Source organism: Crotalus tigris, unplaced genomic scaffold, assembly GCF_016545835.1.
Source record: "Crotalus tigris isolate CLP2741 ecotype Arizona unplaced genomic scaffold, ASM1654583v1 scf7180000017541.2806704, whole genome shotgun sequence".
Classification (NCBI taxonomy): domain Eukaryota; kingdom Metazoa; phylum Chordata; class Lepidosauria; order Squamata; family Viperidae; genus Crotalus; species Crotalus tigris.
The window spans coordinates 1,581,349-1,603,596 of record NW_024096462.1 but is presented as its reverse complement, the minus strand read 5'-3'; the positions used below and the strand labels follow the sequence as shown (position 1 = coordinate 1,603,596).

Below are 22,248 nucleotides of genomic sequence, written 5' to 3'. Positions count from 1 at the left end.
GTCTAGTTTAACGAACAGAAGGATGAGGGGGGACATGATAGCAGTGTTCCAATATCTCAGGGGCTGCCCCAAAGAAGAGGGAGTCAAGCTATTCTCCAAAGCACCTGAAGGCAGGACAAGAAGCAATGGATGGAAACCAATCAAGGAGAGAAGCAACCTAGAACTAAGGAGAAACTTCCTGACAGAATAATTAACCAGTGGAACAACCTGCCTCCAGAAGCGGTGGATGCTCCAACACTGGAAGTTTTTAAGAAGAAACTGGACAGCCATTTGTCTGAAATGGTATAGGGCAGTGGTGGTGAACCTATGGCACTGGTGCCAGAGGTGGCACTCAGAGCCCTCTCTATGGGCACTCGTGCCGTCGCCCCAGTCTTAGGCCTTCAGCTCGGTTTTATAAAACCTTTTCACTTTAGGCCTCCGCCCGCATGTGCAAAAAAAAAAAAAAAAGATTCAATCAATCAATTTTAACTTTTCATGGGAAAAAAAAAGATCTTGCAAAGTTGGAATTGATAGCTTGAATTTTTTAATCCCACCCAGTCTGCCATTACCACCACAGCTGTGCCCACCCAATGGGCCACACCCACCTGGCACCTGACAATGTATAAGTGGGTTTTGGGTTGCAGTTTGGGCACTCGGTCTCTAAAAGGTTTGCCATCACTGGTATAGGGTTTCCTGCCTGAGCAGGGGGTTGGACTAGGTGACCTCCAAGATCCCTTCCAACCCTTTTATTATTAGGATGATGATGATGATGATGAATCACTGCAGTTAATATCACTGTTAATAGCAGTGTTAATATTAGTTAAGTGAATCTGGCTTCCCCATTGATGTTGCTTGTCAGAAGATCACATGACCCTGGGCATTATGACCCCGTCATAAATATGAACCAGTTGTCAAGCATCTGAATTTGCATCTGAATTTTGATCACACAGTCAAGGGGATGCTGAAGCACTCGTAAGTGTGAAAAATGATCATAAGTCACTTTTCAGTGCTGTTGCAACTTCAAACAATCACTAAATGAACTGTTGTTAAGTCAAGGACTACCTGTTAATTATGGTCTTCCAGGGAACTCTTAATGACCTCAGTTGAGAAACCCAGTTTTAAATTCAGTTCCACATAGTTTAAATGAACTTATTCTTAGGTGCATATGCCTGACAGAGCCCCCATCTCTTTTAACTACCATTACCCAACAGGCTTTGAGCTGCCCTTATCTGGATATGTTCAAGTAAAGGCTAGAAAGCTAACCATAACCAGGATAATAACCAAGAATAGGGTTCCTTGAGTTTGGATTCCTGCACCAAACAGAAGGCTGGATTCAAGAACCTAAGAGCCCTTCTAGTTCTATAATTCTTTGTGGTAATTTTTTATGAAATGCCTTGTAAATCTAGGGTAATTTTCTTAAATAAATAAAAGCTTTCCAGTGGGACAATATGAAACAATATGTAGATACTTGGTCACCAAGATGTAAAAAAGATGTTGAGACTCTACTAGAGTACAGAGAAGAGCAACAAAGATGATTAGGGGACTGGAGGCTAAAGCATATAAGGAATGGCTGCTGGAATTGGGTATGTCTAGTTTAATGAAGAGAAGGACGAGGGGGGACATGATAGCAGTGTTCCAACCTCTAAGGGGCTACCACAAAGAAGAGGGAGTGAAGCTATTTTCCAAGGCGCCTGAAGGCAGGACAAGAAGCAACGGATGGAAACTAAGCAAGGAGAGAAGCAACCTAGAAGTAAGGAGAAACTTCCTGACAGTGAGAACAATTAGCCAGTGGAACAACCTGCGTCCAGAAGTGGTGAATGCTCCAACACTGGAAGTTTTTAAGAAGAGACTGGACAGCCATTTGTCTGAAATGGCATAACGTTTCCTGCCTGAGCAGGGGGTTGGACTAGATGACCTCCAAAGTTCTTTCCATCATCATCATCATTATTTAAATAAGTCATTGTTTCAGATATCAACACTACCCAGATGAATTTGATAATAAATAAAAGTGAGCTATTCTTTAATAATCAGTGTTATTTCACTGAAAATACACATTTTATTGAAAACTTATGTTCTAGTTACTGTGAGTCGTTTGAAATCTTCAGCAAATATAGGACACATCCCAACAACAATGCCACTTTTTTTCCTGCCCAAATAATTGATTCATATTTTGAATTTTAATTGGTGAGAAAAGAAAAAAAAATCATATTACTGTATGCTTCCTGGCTTATTGTTTACTGTGAAACTTAGATCCTAAACCTTTCTTTAATCTGAACCACGATTAGATTTCTGAAACTTAGTACTGTAATTTATATTGCCGCCAGCATTAAAAACAAACGACCCAAAACACCTCTACGTAAACAACTAATTATAGTCTGAACTCTTCCGGAACAGCTTTGCATTCTGGGAGATGTAGTTTGGGGTTAGCCAATCAGGAACGTATAGAGTTGAAGGACGTTAAAACTACAAGCTCCAAAATGCATCAGAAAAATAATTCAAAGACTAATTTGTAGGCGCCTGCGCTTTCAGATGAATTGGGCACAAATCCGTGAAAGTCCTTTGGACTTCAGGCTGTCGAAGATTTTGCTCAGTTTCGTGTAGATAAAGACTGTCGCTTTTTTTCTGGAGGTATCACTGAAAAATGGAATAGTGTCCCCTTTGTGATGAGCAACGCCTGGTCGTGCGCTGGTTGTTGAGTTGTGCAGAACTGTGGGAAGCGGGGAATAAGAAGAAATTGGAAAAAAAAAAATAGTCTAGTCCAGGGGTCTTCAAACTTGGCCCTTTTATGACTTGTGGACTTCAACTCCCAGAATTCCTCAGCCAGCACGCTCGCTGAGGAATTTTGGGAGTTGAAGTCCACAAGTCATAAAAGGGCCAAGTTTGAAGGCCTTTGGTCTAGTCTCTCAACCTTTATTTTTGGTGGGGGAAAACATGTTTCAACACCGATCCGGAAAAAGATGCATTATTTTATTGAGCAAAAAAAAAAGTCTCTTTCTCCCTCTTCCTCCAGAGGATATTTGCGGGTGGCCCTTATTTGTCAAAGATGCCGCTCGTCTCTCCGCCGTCCTTTTTTTTCTCTGCCAATCCTTTGCACCCTTCCTCGGACTGACCCGCAGCTGCTCCTTCTAATCCAGAATTTCTCAAAGTTGGCAACTTCAAATGGACTTCAACTTCCAGAAATCACCCATCTTAAAGTTGCCAAGTTTGACCGACCCTGTTTTTAATTCAACTGGCTGAACCCGGTGATTCACACGCAGCCTTGTATGGTGGGCTCCTTTGGATTGATCATGAGTGAGTTACTGGATTGGATCGATCTCGTTCTGCGAAGCCCTTTCTTGGGTTCCTGCCTGGCGTGTTCAAAAAGGAGTCGCTTCGGGGTCTTCAGGACAGCCCTTGCCCACCTCCCCCTCCCTCCCCCCGCGAGCAGCGGAACCTGGGAACTGTAGTTCCTCGTTCCTCCCAGCGCCGCCGGCTCTCTGCGGTCCATGTGATCTGGCCGAGATTGGCTGCCCCTAGGCTCCCCCCACCCGCGGGCAGTGCCCGGCAGGCGGGTGACGGTCGCCGGGGCAGGAAGCGAGGCGGGCGGGCGGATGGCTTTGCGCTGCTGGCGCCCTGTGAGCAGAGCCGCGCTGGGAAGGGCGCTGCGAGCCGGCGCGGGGCAGAGCAGGGCCGGGGCTGGCCGCTTCTCCAGTCTTAGCCGCGGCTTTGCAACCGCAGCCTCCGGGCTCCATCAGGTGAGCGGAGCCCCCCGGTCGTCCTCCCGAGCGCTAGGGCGTTGGGGTTTTTCCTCGTCGGTGACCTTTCCAGGGAGACCTAGCCGGGCAAAAAGGAGCCAGGCTCTTTCGCCTTGGCCCACCGGGCTTCATCGCCGCCGACGGGCAAACGCGCTCGCCTCCAGCCGCTTCTCTTTCGAGCACGGCGGGTTCGGTGGCCAGGAAGGGGATCCCAGGCGTTGTAAGCGTGGTTCTCGGTCTGGTGACCTCCAAATGCGTGCGAGCACTGTTCGCCATTGTGCTCACACAGCCAGCGGGGCCTCCCCCTGGCACGCGTTCCTTGACCGGGTATAATGAAGCGCTTCCACTTACAAGTAGTCCTCGACTTGCAGCAGTTCGTTTAGTGACCAAAGTTACAGCAACATCGCTGAAAAAAAACCCGGACCTATGACCGTTTTTTCACGCTTAACACCAGCATCCCCATGGTCACGGGGATCCAGATGCGCTTGGCAACTGACTCATATTTATCCCGTTGCTTTGTCCTGGGGTCATGTGATCCCCTGTTGCAGCCTTCTGACAAGCAAAGTCAATGGGGAAGCCAGATTCACCTAACAACCGTGTGACTAATTTAACAAGTGCATTGATTCACTTAAACAACCGTGGCGAGAAAAGTCATAAAATGGGGCAAAATTCACCTAACCGCTATCTCACTTAGCAACAGAAATTTTGGGCTCCGTTGTGGTCGTAAGTCGAGGACTACCTGTATTAACTGGATTGGCTTAAAATTCACTTTTGTGGCAAGATGGGCAGAAAGGAATGGTTAACTCTGGGTAACTGGGTTTCTTATTTAGTCTGCATTTTACAGGTGCATCCATCTGGTCTTAAGAGTGGCCTGAGCAGTTGAAGGTGATTCTGGTGCCCAGATTCCTTGTCCTGCTGTGACTGTGATTCTCAATTGTAGTAGTATGAAGGTTACTGGGTATGAAAGATCATCTTGTAAAACGCTGTCAGATGTATTCCCCAGATCTGTATTTCAAGACTCAGCAGCCCATGTTCCTTGACCTTCCTGTGACCCTCTGGTCCTCTGCTCACCCACCCCACTTGGTGACCTGGTTGTGGGGAATAGGAAGCTGTTCTTCTCTGTTTACGGGAGCTGAGGAGTACTAAACTGAAGAAATATTGCTAGGAAGAGAAATGAAAACTTTTAATGTTTATTCTCATGTCCATGCTCGCTTCTAGAATTACTACACAGCAGGGGTGTCCAACTCAATTTCATTGAGGACCGCATCAGCATTGTGGTTGCCCTCGGGGGGGGATGGGTGTGGCCAGGGTGGGTGTGGCCTACTGGGTGAGCATAGATGGAGTGGGTGTGGCCTACTGGGTGGGTGTGGCCAGCTCTACATCGTTCGCGTCAAGGGTGCCTATGGGGGCCTGGGTAGGAATGGGACAGATCTGAGGGTCTCTGGCAGAAGGGGGTGGGACCCGGGCAAGTGCCAAGGCACAGTCCATTTCTTCATTCCTCACAAAGGGTGACACCTCCCCAGCATGCACCCAGGGGCGGGGCTGACACGGCAGGGGCTGGTTCCTCGCTGTTTCCAGACAGTCTTGTGGAGCTAAGACTGAATCGGTTTCAGCATAGATGGCCACCACAAAATTGTACATTGGCTCCCGGCCGGCCTGGGCCAAGGCCAAGGCAGCGGGGGCCCTTCCCTCACTGTTTCCAGGATGGCTTTGCGGGCCACATGAAACCACTTTGTGGGCCGCATCCGGCCCCCAGGCCTTGTGTTTGACATGTCTGCTATAAAGATTTCTGGAGTTACTATATAGATATTTCCAAGTGGCTTTCTTACAAAGTCTCTTACCTATTGATATAATAGTTTGAGGTCCCCAACCATACTGTGAACATGAACGTTTCAATGATGGGCCCGGTTTCTGGAATAATTTACCGGAGCTTAGCATATGTATCTCATTCCTGACTTTTAAAAAAAATCAAGTACAGCCCACTTCTTTAGAAACCTTGTGAAATGAATTGTTTCTTGAGGAGCCACTGTTAATAATCAGGGATGCTTTCTACATCAGCTTATTGACTGCCTGAGTTTTAAGTGTTAACTTTTAAGCAGCATTCTTTATTGCTACCTCGAGTGTATGATAAGAGAATGGTTGAAATGTATTAATTAAATAAATTATTGGAAATGTTTCACTTGCCTTTGTTTATCTCTTCTTGGAAACGTAGTCTTGATAAAGCTATTAATGCAACTCAGTCTCACTGTTGTTCATAAAATTAAACATTGCACATAATCCAAATCCCTTTTGAATCTTTGCCACTACAGGTGACATCTCCTTCATTTGGATTCCTCTTTGATATTGATGGAGTGCTTTTACGGGGCCGGTTAGTCATTCCTGCTGCGAAGAAGGCATTCCAGAAACTAACCAATGTGAAGGGCCACTTCCATGTGCCAGTTGCATTTGTAACCAATGCAGGGAATTGTTCTCGGGATAGCAAGGCTGAGGAACTGACTGAGGCCCTTGGATTTAAGGTATGAAGATTACCTATGTTATCAATTCAATGGCTGACTACAAGAGCAGAATTATGAAGAACTAAGAAGATCATTGTGTAGGACAGCGGTTCTCAACCTATGGGTCGCGACCCCATTTGGGGTCGATCGACCATTTCACAGGGGCCGCCAAGCAAGGCTGTCTGCCATTTTTTTCCCCCTTTTCCGGCGGGTGCCTTACCTCCCTTGGGCTGGGCCAGCTGGTGGCCCAGCCGGTGGTCAGCCTGCTCGGTCTCTGCCGCTTGCCAGCTACGCCTCAGCCGGTTCAGGAGGCGGCACCACGCATGCATGGCGCTCCCGGGCAGGGAAAGTCCTCGACTTACGATCGGTTGGGTAGTCCTCGACTTACAACCGGTTTAGTCCTCGACTTCGACCGGTTTAGTCCTCGACTTACGACCGGTTGGGGGTCGCGGCATTAAGAAGGTTGAGGACCACTGGTGTAGGATCTTTGTAAGGAAAAAGAAACCTATAGTGTCTGATTGTAAACTTAGAGCAAGAGCAAACAACTGATTGCATCAACTTATTTTGGACTGCAAGTTTTAATTGGCAACTGGTATCTGAAGTTGATAGGACTTGATCCCAAACTGATAGGCTCAACTGACAGAATCTCTAGAATTGGTTTAGTTAGTACAACTAATGTTGCATATATTAGTTTATCTAGCGGTTAAGGTAGCAGGCTAGAAACTGGAGATTGTGAGTTTTAATCCTGCTTTAGGATGAAAGCTGGTGGGGTGACCATTCACTTTCTCTCTCAGCCCAAAACACCCCACAGGATTGCTATTATGGGGGAAATAGGAGGAGTACGGTAGTTGGATATGTTTGCCCCCTTGAGTTATTTGTAAAAGTAATAAAGATGGGATGCAAATAAATAAATGTATGTTGGATAATCCATTTGTTGGATATTATTCCTATTTATTTTTTATTTCTTTTATTTATTTGTATCCCTACTTTATTATTTTTAGAAATAACTCAAAATGTCAAAGATATCTAATACTCCTTCCTCTTCCTATTTTCCCCATAACAACAACCCTGTGAGATGGGTCAGGCTAAGAGAAAGTGACTGGCCTAAAGTCACCGAGATGGCTTTCATGCCTAAGGTAGGACTTGAACTCACGGTCTTCTGGCTTCTAGCCTGGTGTCTTAACCACTAGACCAAACTGGCTCTTTCTTATTTCCAAGCTGATGCATTAATAGTACAGTAGTCCTCGACTTAACAACCATTTGTTGAGTCACTGAAGTTACAATGGCACTTTAAAAAAGTGCCTTATGACCATTTTTCACATTTACGATAGTTGCAGCATCTCCACAGTCACGTGACCAAAATTTAAACGCTTGGCAACTGGCTCATATTTATGACGGTCACAGCGTCCCTGGGTCATGTGATCCGTTTTGCAGCCTTCTGACAAGTCAAGTCACTGGGGAAGCCAGATTCACTTAACAACTATGTTACTAACATAACAACCTCAGTGATTCACTTAATAACTGTGGCAAGATAGGTCATAAAATGGGGCAAAACTCACTTAACCACTATCTTGCTTAGGAATGAAAATTTGGGGCTCAATCGAGGACTACCTGTAGGTACATTCCCCCCCCCCAATTCTGGATAGATTAAAATTTTAAGGAAATAAAAAATATGATGTTCCTGCTAGTGTATTCTTTCAGCTGAAATATAGCTACACAAGTTCCTAAAGAGACCCCTATTGGGATTGTAAATGTGTATTTGGGCTTCTTCTGCCATCACTAAAATCTTTATCATAAATTGGGCTGTCTGCAATCTGCCCTTTTTGGATGCTGAGCTGAAATTCTAATATAATATTTCCGGGAAATTTTTTCCTTGAAATTCATTTTGTGCTGGATCTGATATTGATTCAGTTCTGAAAAATAATCCAGTTAACCTGAATTTGGATCCTAGAAAGAAAAAAAGAAAATCTGTGTGTGCCACAAAAAAGGGAAGAATGTGGTTAAGTAGATGTATGTTTTCTGTTCTTATTTATTATTATTTTTCATAGCATTTGGCCCACTAAAAAGTGTTTTCCAAGCAGAGTATAAATATATAGATTCATGCATACCTGAATGCCTTAAATCTCCATAAATCACACAACCAAAAGAGCCATCATCCTAACATAATAACAGGTACATCATTCCAAAATTAAAGTCCCGCTTCTCAAATTGCTGGGAGAGGAGGAATAATTTATTCCAATCCTAATCAAATAACAGTGTAAGCACCAGGTTAGCTTTTGAGGAAGAATATTTGAAAAGTGGGTTGCCATGATCAGAAATATTTGCTTTCTTGTAGCTAAGAAGGAACATGGATATAGGGAAAGATCTATCTAGATACAGGAAGAAAGTTTCCTTGAGATAATCTGGCTCCAAATTGTTCAAGACTCTAAATGGCAGCATCAACACTTTGCATTGGCTTGGAAAAAAATTGCCACCCAGTAAAGCTGATGAAATAGTGACATTGCATGCTCATATTAGCCAGAACAGAATTTGGATAAGCATATGTTTCTGAGCAATCTTTAAAGGTAGCTTTATGGTCAATGTGTTATGGCAAGTCAACCAAAAGGTAACCACAACATAAATATCTAGATTTGTCCAGGTGTAGCTTGTATCTGGAATATCAACTGTATAAAAAACTTTCGTTTTTATGTATCCGTTTATTTAAACAAATGTGTAAGGATGCCCAATTCTATAATGGTCCTAGCCTTGGAATTATCTGTCCTTCAGTGAAAATGGTGAATCTAGGCATCTTTCAGTTTTGAAGCTGGCTTTTTCAATCCGCTTTAGAATGGGATGGAAATAATCTGGACATTAACTAGGGAAATTATCTATGATGGCAGTCTTTTTAACAGCCATATAAAAAGTTGGTTAGTATCGTGTCCTTTCTTTTTCTTTTTCAGGTATCTCCTGAATGGGTAATCCTTTCCCATAGCCCACTGCGACTTTTCCATCAGCTCCATGACAAGTGTGTGCTCGTGTGTGGACAAGGTCCTGTGGAACAGAATGCCAGGGAGTATCCTTTTCTGTTTCCAAAATTTTTCTGTTCCTTTTCCTCCCATTTCCTTAGCTGTATGTTGAGAAACACTGTTATATAACAGAAACAACTGCAAGTATTTGTTCTGTTTCTACCCTGTTTTCCCTTGGAGAGTTCAGGATAGCAGACATGGAGATTTCCCCTTATTATTCTCCATACAAAAACAAGTAGGTTGGTGGAGATACAGTGAGAGACCCAAATCATACAATTAACTTCATGGAGGAATGGCAAACCTAGATCTCACTAGTTCTGGGCCAGCATCCTTGTGCTACTTTGGAATGGTGGATGTAGTGAGCAGATGGGGCTGAAGTCCCATGTCACTCAATAAGTGATCCCAAGCACAATATGGCTTCATCTGTTTTATGGATATGAGGAAGAAATAAGATAACACTGTGATGCTGTGAGGAACATATTTTGCATAAATTGATTGACTGATTACATGCCGTCAAATCATTGTCAGATTTTAGTGACAACATAGATTTTCTCCATCGTGATCTGTCCTTGGCTGGTCTTTCAGATCTTGCAGTTTTTGCCACTGTACCTTTGGGTAGCCATTTTGCTTCTGGTCATCTTCACTTTCCTTTCTACTTTCCCAGTATTAGAGTCTTTTTAAGAAAACTGGGTCTTATCTAAGGTGGGTTATTATATCTCAGTGGTGGAGAACCTGTGGCACAGGTGCCAGAGGTAGCACTCAGAGCCCTCTCTGTGGGCACACGCACCATCGCCCCAGTCCTAGGCCTTCAGCTGGGTTTTATAAATCCTTTTCGCTTTAGGCCTCCGCCGCTGTGTGCAAAAAAAAAAAAAAAAAGTTCAATTAGTCAATTTCAACTTCTTGCGGGAAAAAAAGATCTTGCAAAGTTGGACTTGATTGATTGAACTTTTTAGTCCCACCCAGTCTGCCGTTACCACCGCATCCACGCCCACCCAATGGGCCACGCCCACCCAATAGGCCACACCCACCCGGCACTCAATGATGCATAAGTGGGTTTTGGGTTGCAATTTGGGCACTCGGTTTCTAAAAGGTTCACCATCACTGTTATATCTCCTGAAACTGTCCCTAACAATGGAAAATTTCTAACCAAATTAGTGATTTAGTGATGGTAATTAATTAAAATTGTGCACATTCTGCATTAATCGAAAAGGTCTGTCAGTTAAAATTTATGATAAATGGCAACCTAGTAAGAACAGTCATATGAGGTAAACAAAGTTGGGTTGTGGGACTTTGGTTACCCTTTAATGCATCTTAAATGAACTCTTGGGGGAAGCATTTCAGTAGCAATGAGTTCAAAGATACTGAATTAAAACCTCCAAACAGGTCTCATAGGATATGGGGAAACAGGGCTGAGAAGGCTTTCCTAAGCTTCTTGGAGTGTCAGTTAATTGTGAAGATTATAAAACTAGACTTGTGCAAAGTGTTCTTTTCCAGAGATTAAACATTATGGGAAATTCTGCACCTTTATCTTCTCTAGATCAGAGTTTCCTTGCTTTTTTTGGAGTTGTCCAGCACTTTTAGTTAGTCTTCTGGAACAGGAACAGAAACAGGAAGAATTGAAATTCGAGTTCAAATTCAATCCCAATTTTTTGCCTAGATCATTCCATCATCAGACCTCTTGTGTTCCATTTTCATTCACTCACTCATTCATTCTTCACTCAATCACTTACTCGCTCTTTCATTTATTTTCTATAGCACCCGCCTCAACCAAGTGATTCTGGGAGGCTTACAATTCTAACATTATAAAACAATTAAAACACATTAAATGGTAAAACATCCACACAATAAATAAATACAAACAGCAGCCATGATGATTAATCAACTAACAGTAAAGCCAAATAACAAGGCCCATAACACATTCTGAGCACTAGGCCTGGGCACATAGCCAAGTTTTTAAAGCCTTACAAAAAGCCGATAGGGTTGGGGCTATTCTAATCTCTGAGGGGAGGATGTTCCACAGAGCAGGGGCTACAGCAGACAAGGCCCGTCTTTTGGTTCCCTCTAGTTGACACTCTTTGTCTGACAGGATCTGCAGCATGCCCAATCTGTTGGCTAAAGTTGGATGGGTAGAGGTTCTTGAATAGCTTGGATAACCCGGTCCCAAGCTATCTAGGGCTAGTTTTGTTCTTGTTTCTCCAGCAAGAGAATGATGGGCTTTTAAAAAAGTTGCAATAACTGCTCTATTGTATGGATTTCCTGTTAGTAGATTCTGTTACAGATAGTCCTTGACTTATGATCACAGTTAGAACCAAAATTTTGGTCACTAATGATGCAGTTCTTAAGTAAATCATCATGTGATCAGAGCTGATTTTACAACCGTTTTTATTACTGTTATGTAAAACCGCACTGCTGTTAAGCAAATTTGGCTTCCCCAAGTGACTTTGTTTGTCAGAAGCCAGTTGGGAAGGTCACAGATTACAATCACATGACCGCAAGAGGTTGCAACCATCTAGATGTGAGTTGGTTGCCAAGTGCCTGAATTGCAATCATAAGACTGCATGGGTGGTGCAATGGTTGTAACTTCGAGGATGGGTTGTAAGTCACTTTGCCTGAGGCTGTCTTAACTTCAAGATGTTGTTAAACAAGTAGTTGTAAGTCAAGGACTATATATATTTCTGATCATTTTTCCTTGGTGAAAAAAAATGCTATTCCTTGACCATCCGACATAGCTTGGGATTTCAGCATATTCTCACCATTGAAGACATTAGGAAAGCATTTCCTTTGTTGGATATGGTTGATCAGAAGCGGCGGCCTAAAGAACTGGCAAGTATTAACTGGGCATAGAAAAGTGTGATATAGGGGCGAAATATAGATTATGTCCCTATAACATTTATAAGACAATAATATGTGTAAGGTAGTTTCAACTTCCTTATTGCCACATGGACAAATGCATTCTGCTCTGAGGATTTTATTGTACCTAACTTGAAATAGTGCTGATGGAAGAACATTATCTGGCTTTAAAAAGTGCTATTCTCAACTTAGACAAAGTTAGGTTTTGCAGGTAACATGCACCCCTATTTGTCCATTTCTGTCAAATTGGGAAAGCCTGTTGACTTTACTCTGAAATTAATGAATTGGTTGGATCTCAGCTTATAGATCAGGGGTTCTCAACCTTGGCAACTTTAAGACTTGTGGACTTCAACTCCCAGAATTCTGGGAGTTGAAGTCCACAAGTCTTAAAGTTGCCAAGGTTGGGAACCCCGGCTATAGATATTATAGAGGGATCCCATATGAAGCCAAGTTATGCCATTTCATAGCTATGATATAAGAAAAGCCATTAAGGACATCAGGGGCAGGGTTCTGGAACAATGAAATCTCATCAGCTAATTTGAAGCTAAGTCTTCTGCTATCTTCCCTTTATCATTTCTCTTAGAAAGGAAGTCTTTTGTTTGGAAAAAGCAAATGTCAGGGATGGAATTTCTGGGAGGCAAATAAGATCCAACTGGACCTCTCCTGCTTTATGGACTTAAGAGAATTTATTTCTAAATTTGGTTATTTTTCTCTGGCAGTACCTTGACTCATTTGCTTAACATTTGTTTCTTTTTTTTTTATAGCCTCCTCCAACCACTGACTTTCCCACCATAGAAGGTAACTATTGTTGGGCACCTTTGCAGTTTTAAGGATACAGTTAGCTCTTCTTAGCTCAGACTTAATTTATGGTCTTGATCAGGCTGCACTAAATAAAAATAGCAGTAGAAAAAAAGTTGTGGACAATCTAATGATATTGTAAATTTTTTAGAAAGTGTGCTATGCAGACATCCCTTTTTGAAAAAGTTGTCTGGCTTTCTCCAACTTTAGGAATAATTCTGTTGGGGGAGCCAGTAAGGTGGGAAACCTGTCTTCAGTTGATTAGTGATGTCCTCCTGAGCAATGGGAATCCAGGAGTAGAGTTAGCCTCTGTGCCATATCCACATCTACCTATCATTGCTTGCAACATGGACCTCTTGTGGATGGCAGAAGCCAAGATGCCAAGGTGAGCGAAATGACTTGTGGAGATGTCTCAATTACATTTTTTAATCATTTTCTCCCACCCATCCAAATATCACTAGCATTCTTGATGAATCTCTTGTAGAATATGCCTTTCCCAGTTAGCCTGCATGAACCGGAAGCTGACTATTATCTAGTGGACAAGCTGTAATTTGGCATTATTTTAGGAAGGGAGTTTTTTGTCTTTATATATAATATATCTCAGTCAAACAGATCTGCTAGTGCCATTCTATGGTGGCATTCCTGCAAGTAATGGAACCACTGAAATGTTGTTTTCTCCACATCACATTTGACTGAGCAACATTAGCAATCTTATATGATTAATAGTGTTGAAGATTGCTGAGAGAGCCAGAGAAACCAACATGATAGTATTCTCTAGGCCTCTCCTTTCAGTCATCCATCAAAGTAGATAAGGCTTCATGTATTATATCTAGTCCTGAAACGTGATTGATGGCCATCAACTCTCCAGTATCTCACTCAAGAAAATAATATTTGTAATGATGTAGTAGTTACTCAGAACTTTAAGAGTTGAGGGAAAATGTCTTCAAGATGTGAGTCCTACTTGTAAAATCATCATCAGAGAAGGACACTTTCATATTTCTGTTAAATTCCTTGATACATGCAGGATGTCACAAAAATCTATTCTTTTTCTCCTGCTGTTCAATATTTATATAAACCTACTGGAAATAGTCCTCCAGTGACTTGGAGCTTGATGTTTCCAATAGCCAGATAACACCCAGTTTTGTGTCTTCTTTCCAGCTAAAGTAGGAAACACTATTCAGATGATTGGTAATTTCGGGAATTTGTAATGGCTGGGTGATTTCACTATATTGAAGCTGAATCCAGATAAGATGGACATAGCTTAGTTCTCAGTTCTAGGAGGTAGAGAGATAGCAGGCACTTGATAGGTTAGCATTCTTTTCTCTACCAGAATTGGGTTCCTTGGGGAGTGGGTTCTCTTTCATTCCTATTAATTCATTCCTATAAACTTTATTGTCATTATATGTGTATACAGTATACACATACAACGAAACCCAAAGACCAGGTCCCACACACATAATCCCCAAACACACTCCCACCCACCACAATTCCCCACCCCTAAAACTGCCCAAACTAAAAGTGCAGGTGGTCTTGGTGATAAGAAGGGTTGATGCCCAGTTTCAGTTGATATGCCAGCTATTATTCTACCTGCACCAAGAATGCCTAGACCAGTGTTTCTCAACCTTGACAATTTTAAGGCATGTGGACTTCAACTCCCAGAATTCCACAGCCAGCAATGCCTTAAAATTGTCAAGGTTGCGAAACACTGGCCTAGACTCTTGTGACAGTTGATCTTTCAGTTTCTCTTACGGTATTTGTTTGCTACAGTTCGTAGGCTTGCTTGAAGTCAATCCAGGAGCTACAACTAAGTACAGAATGCTGCTGCCTAATTTTTAAGTGGGGCTATATAATTGTGGGCCTGAAAGTACTACACTGTTAGCACCTGTGAACTAGCAGGCCCAACCTAAGGGGTTGATATTTGTTTATAAAGTCATTATAGTTTAGGATCCTAATATTTAAAATATCACTTTCCTTTATATCATTCAACTTGTGCAGTCAAATTGCTGGGGGGGGGCCTTTCTTATGGATTCACTAATAATGGCTCACAGTGTGGTAGCCAGGAGTAGGAATTTTTTTTAGTAATATCCCCATTATGATGCTTTTATGTCCAGGCATTTATGAGTTAACTGTTGGAAAATTTCTGGTTATTTTTTTCTATCTAATGGGGGGAGTTCTGAGAGAACATTTTTGTTGTAGTCTAATGGTAACAGAGCAAATCACTAACAAGGAAGCAGCAGCAAATATTGAATTTTGCAAGAGCAAATATCAGTGACAGGTGAACATCCCAGAGTATGTCACTTGGCAAGTAAAAACAAAAACACCCTGGTGCTTGCTAACAGCATCTAAGTCAGGGGTCTTCAAACCTGGCCCTTTTATAACTCAGGCACGCTGGCTGAGGAATTCTGGGAGTTGAAGTCCACAAGTCATAAAAGGGCCAAGTTTGAAGACCCCTGATCTAAGCAATCCTAGGCAGTGTGATGGAAGTAATTTGCTGTGGCCTGTTTTAGCTCTCTTCTTCCCAGTTTAGCCAATGGTTCTGGGATTCTTAGGTCATTCTCCATGGAAGTACTAATTAGGCCTGATCCTGCCTCCACTCCACTTGCTGAGGCCAGTGCTTAGACATTGAAATATGGTATATTTAATCCAGAATACATATAAGGCAAACTGTTGTACTCCAGTGAGTCAGCATATATGTTGACTTCCTTTCTCCCTGTCCCACTGTCTTTTCCATTGGCAAGGTTTGGCCATGGCACCTTTCTTGTCTGTTTGGAGAACATCTACAAGAAAATGACAGGCAAAGAACTGAAGTACGAGGCCCTGTTAGGCAAGCCCAGCACTGTTACTTACCGCTATGCTGAACATGTGCTCAAGCAGCAGATGGAGAGTTGTGGCTGGTCATCCCCTCTTCACCAACTCTATGCTATTGGGTAAGTAGTCCTCCTATCTTAGCTTGGAAAGAGGAATATTTTGCCGTAGTGCAAAAAACAGCAAGGAGCATTGTGTTGTTCATTGTTGGTTTGGGTTGAGCAAATTATATGCATCCAACCATTGTGTGTAAGCATGGTTTGTGGCTAAGCACAACCAGGCAGTGTGGAAACCTAATCTCTGTTCCTGCTGATCTTGGAGTATCTATTTATAAGCACTAAAGTGCATGGTTAGGGTATGGATAATTGTCTCAGGCGGAGGCAAGTGTACTAATGAAGTTTTTCACATTGTAAATGTGTTATTTGGACCCACTTGTGCTACTTGGAATTGGGGAGTTTTGGTCACAACACAACGGGAGGATAATATGTTTGAGAAGAATGGTTTAATGGTTGGCAAAAATCATATATTAACTACTGTTTCTCCCGCCCCCACCCTACTGTGTTCTTACATCTTAACTCTACTTTATAGGGACAATCCAATGGCTGATATTTATGGTGCCAACCTCTACCACCGCTACCTCCAGTCTCAGGCTGAAGTAAATGTAACTGCTATGGCAGCAGAGAGTGAGAAACATCCGGAGGCGCAGAGAGACTGCAGTATCTCAATAAGCTCTGCAAAAAGCTGCCATTCTATACTAGTTTGCACCGGGGTCTACAATCCTCATGGAGACATCCCTACTGACCATGAGAACATCCTGAAGACTCTGTCCCACGGCCATCGTGACTTCCATTTTGATCCATCCTTGGTGGAAGCTTCTTATGTTGTTCATGACGTGAATGATGCTGTGGAACTTGTATTTCAAAAAGAGAATTGGAAACAAGAATGAGCAATCTATTGCCAGCAGCATCTGAGGTAGAGATGCAAGAAAACCTGATTATTTTTCTTGTTTAACTCATGCCAGAGGGGAAGAAAATTCTCCAATTCCTTTTTTTTTTTTTTGGTAGGGATTGTACTAAACAATTTTTTCAAATCCTGGATTTGTCAACCATGTAGTTTAAAATTAATCTCCTTTGCTAATGTTGACTTGGCCACAGAGTGTAAGGACTTTGTAATTGAATGGATCATTTGGTGATCTCATAGGTAGGATACACATCTGTGAGATTTTAAAACTCTTCTTTTTGCCTGAAATACAATCAGCCATTGAATAATCCCAACTTGTTTCATCCATTATTGTTGGGATGGGGAATCCTGTCTAAATACTCTAATCCAGTGTCAAGAGTGCTACTACAGGTAGTCCTTGGATTACAACAGCGATCGAGACTGGAATTCCATTGCTCTACATATTTCCAGTTGCTGTTACTAAGTGAGGGCCACATGGGTTGTTAAGTGAGGACTCCACATAACCGCGACTTCTGATTTCGTGCCAGCTTTCCCATTGATTTTTCTTGTGGGAGGCTTCGGAGAAGGTTATAAATTGCAATCACATGACTGCACGACACTGTTGGTCAGAACTCTGAGGACCTGTCATATATCCCCCTTGTTCAGTGCCACTGCAAGTTTGAACAGTTGCTGACCTGTGGTCATAACCTGATAACTGCCTGTGCGGTTTTTGGGTTTTTCTTTTTTCCTCACAAATTTATGATTTGACATATTAAGTGTGCATCGTAAGTTCATTTATAATAAATGGGCTACTTGGAAGCTATGGAACCTCTTGTCACAATAGAAATGTTGCTTTATGCCATATAAATTAGAGTAGGGGTCCCCAACTTTGGCAACTTTAAGACTTGCGGACTTCAGCTCCCAGAAGACTGAGGAATTCTGGGAGTTGAAGTCCGCAAGTGTTAAAGTTGCCAGGGTTGAGAACCCCTGAATTAGAGGATCATGATTGGTAGGTACCATAGTAACTAATTCAGATTTTCTTCATGACTACCTCATTTTACTAGTCCTTAAATATTTATCTCTACTTGCTCTAAGCGGTGTAAGCCCTCCAAATTGCACTTTTGAAGGTCTTACATGTATCCTCTTAACAACTATAGTTCTAAAATAGGTAAGATCTATCATTTCATGCGAAAAGTAAGATACAAAAATAAGTGCATCTTATTAAAAAAATTAAAATAATTTTTATTTAAATATTTAAGGAAATTTATCCAGGATCATCTTTTTAAGAGTAGTTTACCTTTTTAAAGAGTATTTTCTATAGATAGATTATTCTATATATAATGATTTCATATAAAACTATGTATTTGTACAAAGTAATACACACAAACACAAAATTAAACAAGGCGTATAAGACTTCAGGAGGTTTTTTTGAACAATGAATGCGAAAGAACCTACCTTTGTTATTTTTACAAATAACTCAAGATGGAGAATATATCCAACACACTTTATAATAGTTAAGAGGATAATAATACTGTAGTTATATGAGCATGCTGCTAGAGGAAGATTTGGATATTTTCACAGCTTTTTTTTACCATCCTGTCTCCATATAACGTTGATCAGAAATTGGTCATTTAGTTTACAAAGTACTCAGATTTGTGCATGTACAACCAACCCTTTATTTACAATAGAAGGAATAAGAAAATAAGAAAGTTACATTACAGTATTCAAGATGGCTGCACCAGGTTTCTTTTTTCTTACTGTGTCTGTGACAAAGGAAGTTTGGTGTGCTCTTTTAGTACAGACTTCCTGTCTGCTTCTGGACTCCATCATGGCATCTTCATCCTCCATTTCGAGCTGTTCAGGTGTACTGATGTCACTGACTGACTGCCCATCAAACTGGAATCTGATGTACTTCATTGACAAAGCCTGTCATTCACAAGTCTCTACGCCAAAGCAAATGGGGGATGGAAAGATCACAAGGACTTCTTTTAAAGAAAATTGAAATTATGGGGGCTAGAGAAAAATACCTTAAGAAGCAGATGCTCTTTAACCCAATATTAAGTGCTAACTACCATTTATGGCAGGGGTCCCCAACCCCCGGTCCGTGGACCAGTACTGGGCCGCAGCATGCCAGCAACCAGTCTGCACAAACAAGCAAAGCCCCATCCGTGGGATGCAGGCAATACATAAAACCACGCAACCTCCTTTCCACGGAAAAACTTCTCTCCACGGAACCGGTCCCTGGTGCCCAAAAGGTCAGGGACCTCTGATTTATGGTGTTAATTGTCCCCCAAATAGACCTTCCCTTTCTGGATTTGTATAAAGTGTGGAGCACCCATTTAAATCAGGGCTGTGTGTTTACCTCAACCTTTCCTTCTAGGCCTCTTGTTTCTTGTTAAAAATCTAGATGTAGTCGTGTACATACCTAGGTCACTTACAAGGAAGGATATCCCGATAGTCCTTGAATTACAACCATTCAGTGACCATTTGAAATTACGACGACACTATAAAAAGTGAAATAATTCTCACATTTATGACTGATGCAGCATCCCCAGGGTCACCTGATGAATTTTGCAACCAGCATATATTTAAAACAGTTGCAGCATCCCAGGGTCATGTGATCACCATTTGCAACCTTCCCAGCTGCTTCCAACAAGCAAAGTCGATGGGGGAGGCTGGATCTATTTATTTATGAGACTTATATACCGCTTTAAGTGCAAGCACTCTCTAAGCGGTGTACACCAGTAAGCAATGTATATATATATTTACATTGCCCCCAACAATCTGGGTCCTCATTTTACCTACCCCGGAAGGATGGAAGGCTGAGTCAACCTTGAGCCGGTGAGATTTGAACCGCTGACCTGCTGAACACAGTCAGCTAAAGTGGCCTGCAGTACTGCACTCTAACTGCTGCGCCACCTCGGCTCATTATATTGCAGTGATTTGTTTAATCATGGCAAAAAAATGTAAAATTGGTCATGACTTACTTAACAATCACCTTGCTTAGCAACAAAAATTCTGGTCCCAATTGGGGTTATAAGTCAAGGACTACTGTCCTCTCTTGTTTTAGAGTACAGAAGTTGGAATTATGGGTTTAAAGTATAGGACACATTAGACTCCAATCCAAATTTCCCAGATGCAATCCAGGGTTAAGATTTCTGGACAAGGCAACCACAACCTCTTTGGTCCACCAATTCTGGGGAGCTGCAGCAAGTCCTTTGAAGGAGGTCAGTAAAACATGGCTTCTTGTGTTCAGGTGTTGAACAAAAGGAGCCAGCGAAGAGACAGAAGAGGGGAAATGAGATACAGACTGAACAGAATGCAAAATAGGAATTAGCCATTGGAGAGCAGTGCTTGGAAAATCAGCAACATGAGAGCCATTGAGCCGAGAGTGTTCAGCACCATCTTGGCATGTTAATTTGATTTGTGAAGCCGCTTACTGTCTCAGGAGTGTCATCCATCCCCTCCCACTGAAACAGCTATTTGCACTTTTAAAGAGGAATCCAATTGTCTCCCTTCTGCACCTGCTACCTCTTGACAGATTTTGTGAGGCATAATTGTGGGCTTCTGCTGTTTTATTTAAAACACTCCCCACTTATTCAGACTCTTTGCTCTAAAGAAAGATGGCTTTTGATAATCTGGAGAATAAATTTTTCACCCCTGGTCTTTCAAGCAAGAGAGAGAGGGGGGGGAGGGGGGGGAGAGAGAGAGAGAGAGAGAGAGAGAGAGAGAGAGAGAGAGAGAGAGAGAGAGAGAGAGAGAGAGAGAGAGAGAGAGAGAGAGAGAGTCTATTTTTTAACAACATTTTGGCTTAGGTTCTCTGTTCTGTCTCCCAGCAGTCTCATTTTTTTTAAAGTATGAGTGGTATTAGAAGAATAATTATGATGCATTGTGTCAAATAATTTAGTCATAAAAGTAGTTATTGTCTTACTGTCATTTAACCTCATCTATGGACCAAAAAGTAAAAAAAACTAGACCTTATTTTTTCTTCTTAGTTTATATTAATTTTTATTGTTATAAATTGTAATATTTAAGAATATCATTAAAAGACCGGTAAAAAAGTCAACATATGGGCCATGACATTGTGATGTAAGTTGCTTTTTTAACCTTGGGGTTTTTTTTTTGGCAGATAGCCCTGTCTGATGTCACTTTGCAGCAGATCCTTTCCAGATTTGTATTTTGTACTAAAGCATTTGAACACATTGCAAATCCACACTGCATTTTGGGGTGTTAGTCTGACAATGCAAGCTTCAACAAAGTCCTGTTAGGTCCAAACACAATTGATCTGTAGATTTTTTTCCCCTTCTGCTTCTATTAAGGTATGTTCATGAGGGGTTACCTAGGCAAATTGCTGAGCAAGAATAATTCTCCCCCTTTGAAGCTAAATAGGAAGAAGTTTGCTGGAAGCTTCTGTTCTGTTGAAGAGAATTGCCTGTCTGTGGGGAAGAAAAGAGAAGCCCCCCCTCCGATGGTAGGATGCCAAACTTCTAAGTACATAGACTCATTACATAGCTTGGTGTTATGATTTGGTTTTATTTTATTGTGCTCAGGACAAATACTTGGTTTCCTTCCTCTCTGTTAGAAGGGAACTATCTATTGGTCCTTCGTTCGTACTTCTAAATCCAAGTTCTTTAATCCTAACACCCATCCCTGTTTTTCTTTACCACTGAATCTTCTTAATACACTCTAAATATACTTTAAACATTTGGGAGTCCTCTGTGTGTCTTTGCAGAATTGTAGCCCAGTAACATAACAGAGAAGGCCTAGGTTTCTCCTGACTGACTTCCACATGGCAGGCTTAAATTTTCTCAACTAGCCAAGAGGATGCTGCAAAGAATAACTACCAGTTCAGGATCATTGATATTGCATCACACCCGACTGTTCTGTTGGGTGAGGACAGGTCATAAAGCGTTCTGCCCAAAGTTCAATGGGCAGGATTAAATGTCCTTCTCAGAGAAGGCGAGAAGGGGGGAAAAGCCCCCTTTGGAACCTTGGGCTTACAAGGGTGTAAAGCAGAAGGCATCTAATGCAAAAGTTACTTTTCTCCATCTGATGCCCTCTATACTTTCTCTGGAGATGATATAGGAGCTGTAGTCCAACTCTCAGAGAGGCAGTTTGGCATAGTGGTTTAAGACTTAAGTCATCAGGCTAGACTCCTTCAGACAGTTGTCACAGAATTCATGGGGTGGGCGGGCTCCATGTTGGACAAGAGTCTCTTCCAACAACCCTTCCTTAATTCCCAAAGTATGGGGGGGGGGAATACTCAGGGTCTCAGACTGCCTTTCCAGCTAGGCAACGATTTCCTGCCCCCTCCAGCAAGTGACTCATGTGCTGCTGTCACTGGCCGCCCACCCAGTTGCCAAGAAGAGCGCTGGAAGGAGGTGGGGGGGCTTCGCTCCCAAGTGTCTTCCTACCTCGCGCCCGCCCCTGCCCGCGGCTCGGCAGCGGCTTCCTCGGAGCAGAGGCAGCCCTCGCCTCGCGCGCCCGGGACCCTCAAAGGCCGCCTCTCCACGGCGGCTCTGCCCCTTCTCTGCCTTCTCTTCCTCCTCCGCGCGGATCCGCTCCGGGTTTCCCCGGATTCCGACGATCCAGGCCGGGTCTCCGCCTTCGCTCAGCCTCGCCCGCCCGCCCGCCCAGCGCTCA

General features: G+C 42.5%; 1 protein-coding gene across 1 annotated transcript; it reads left to right on the top strand.

Annotated features, from left to right (window-relative positions):
• Positions 1-3,489: 3,489 nt before the first annotated feature.
• On the top strand, positions 3,490-16,940 carry HDHD5 (haloacid dehalogenase like hydrolase domain containing 5). Its single transcript, XM_039362720.1, has 8 exons — positions 3,490-3,713; positions 6,023-6,229; positions 9,148-9,260; positions 11,943-12,036; positions 12,828-12,861; positions 13,072-13,246; positions 15,600-15,788; positions 16,255-16,940. The coding sequence occupies exons 1-8, from the start codon at positions 3,570-3,572 to the stop codon at positions 16,610-16,612; spliced, it is 1,314 nt and encodes a 437-aa protein (XP_039218654.1). The 5' UTR covers positions 3,490-3,569; the 3' UTR covers positions 16,613-16,940.
• Positions 16,941-22,248: the final 5,308 nt, after the last annotated feature.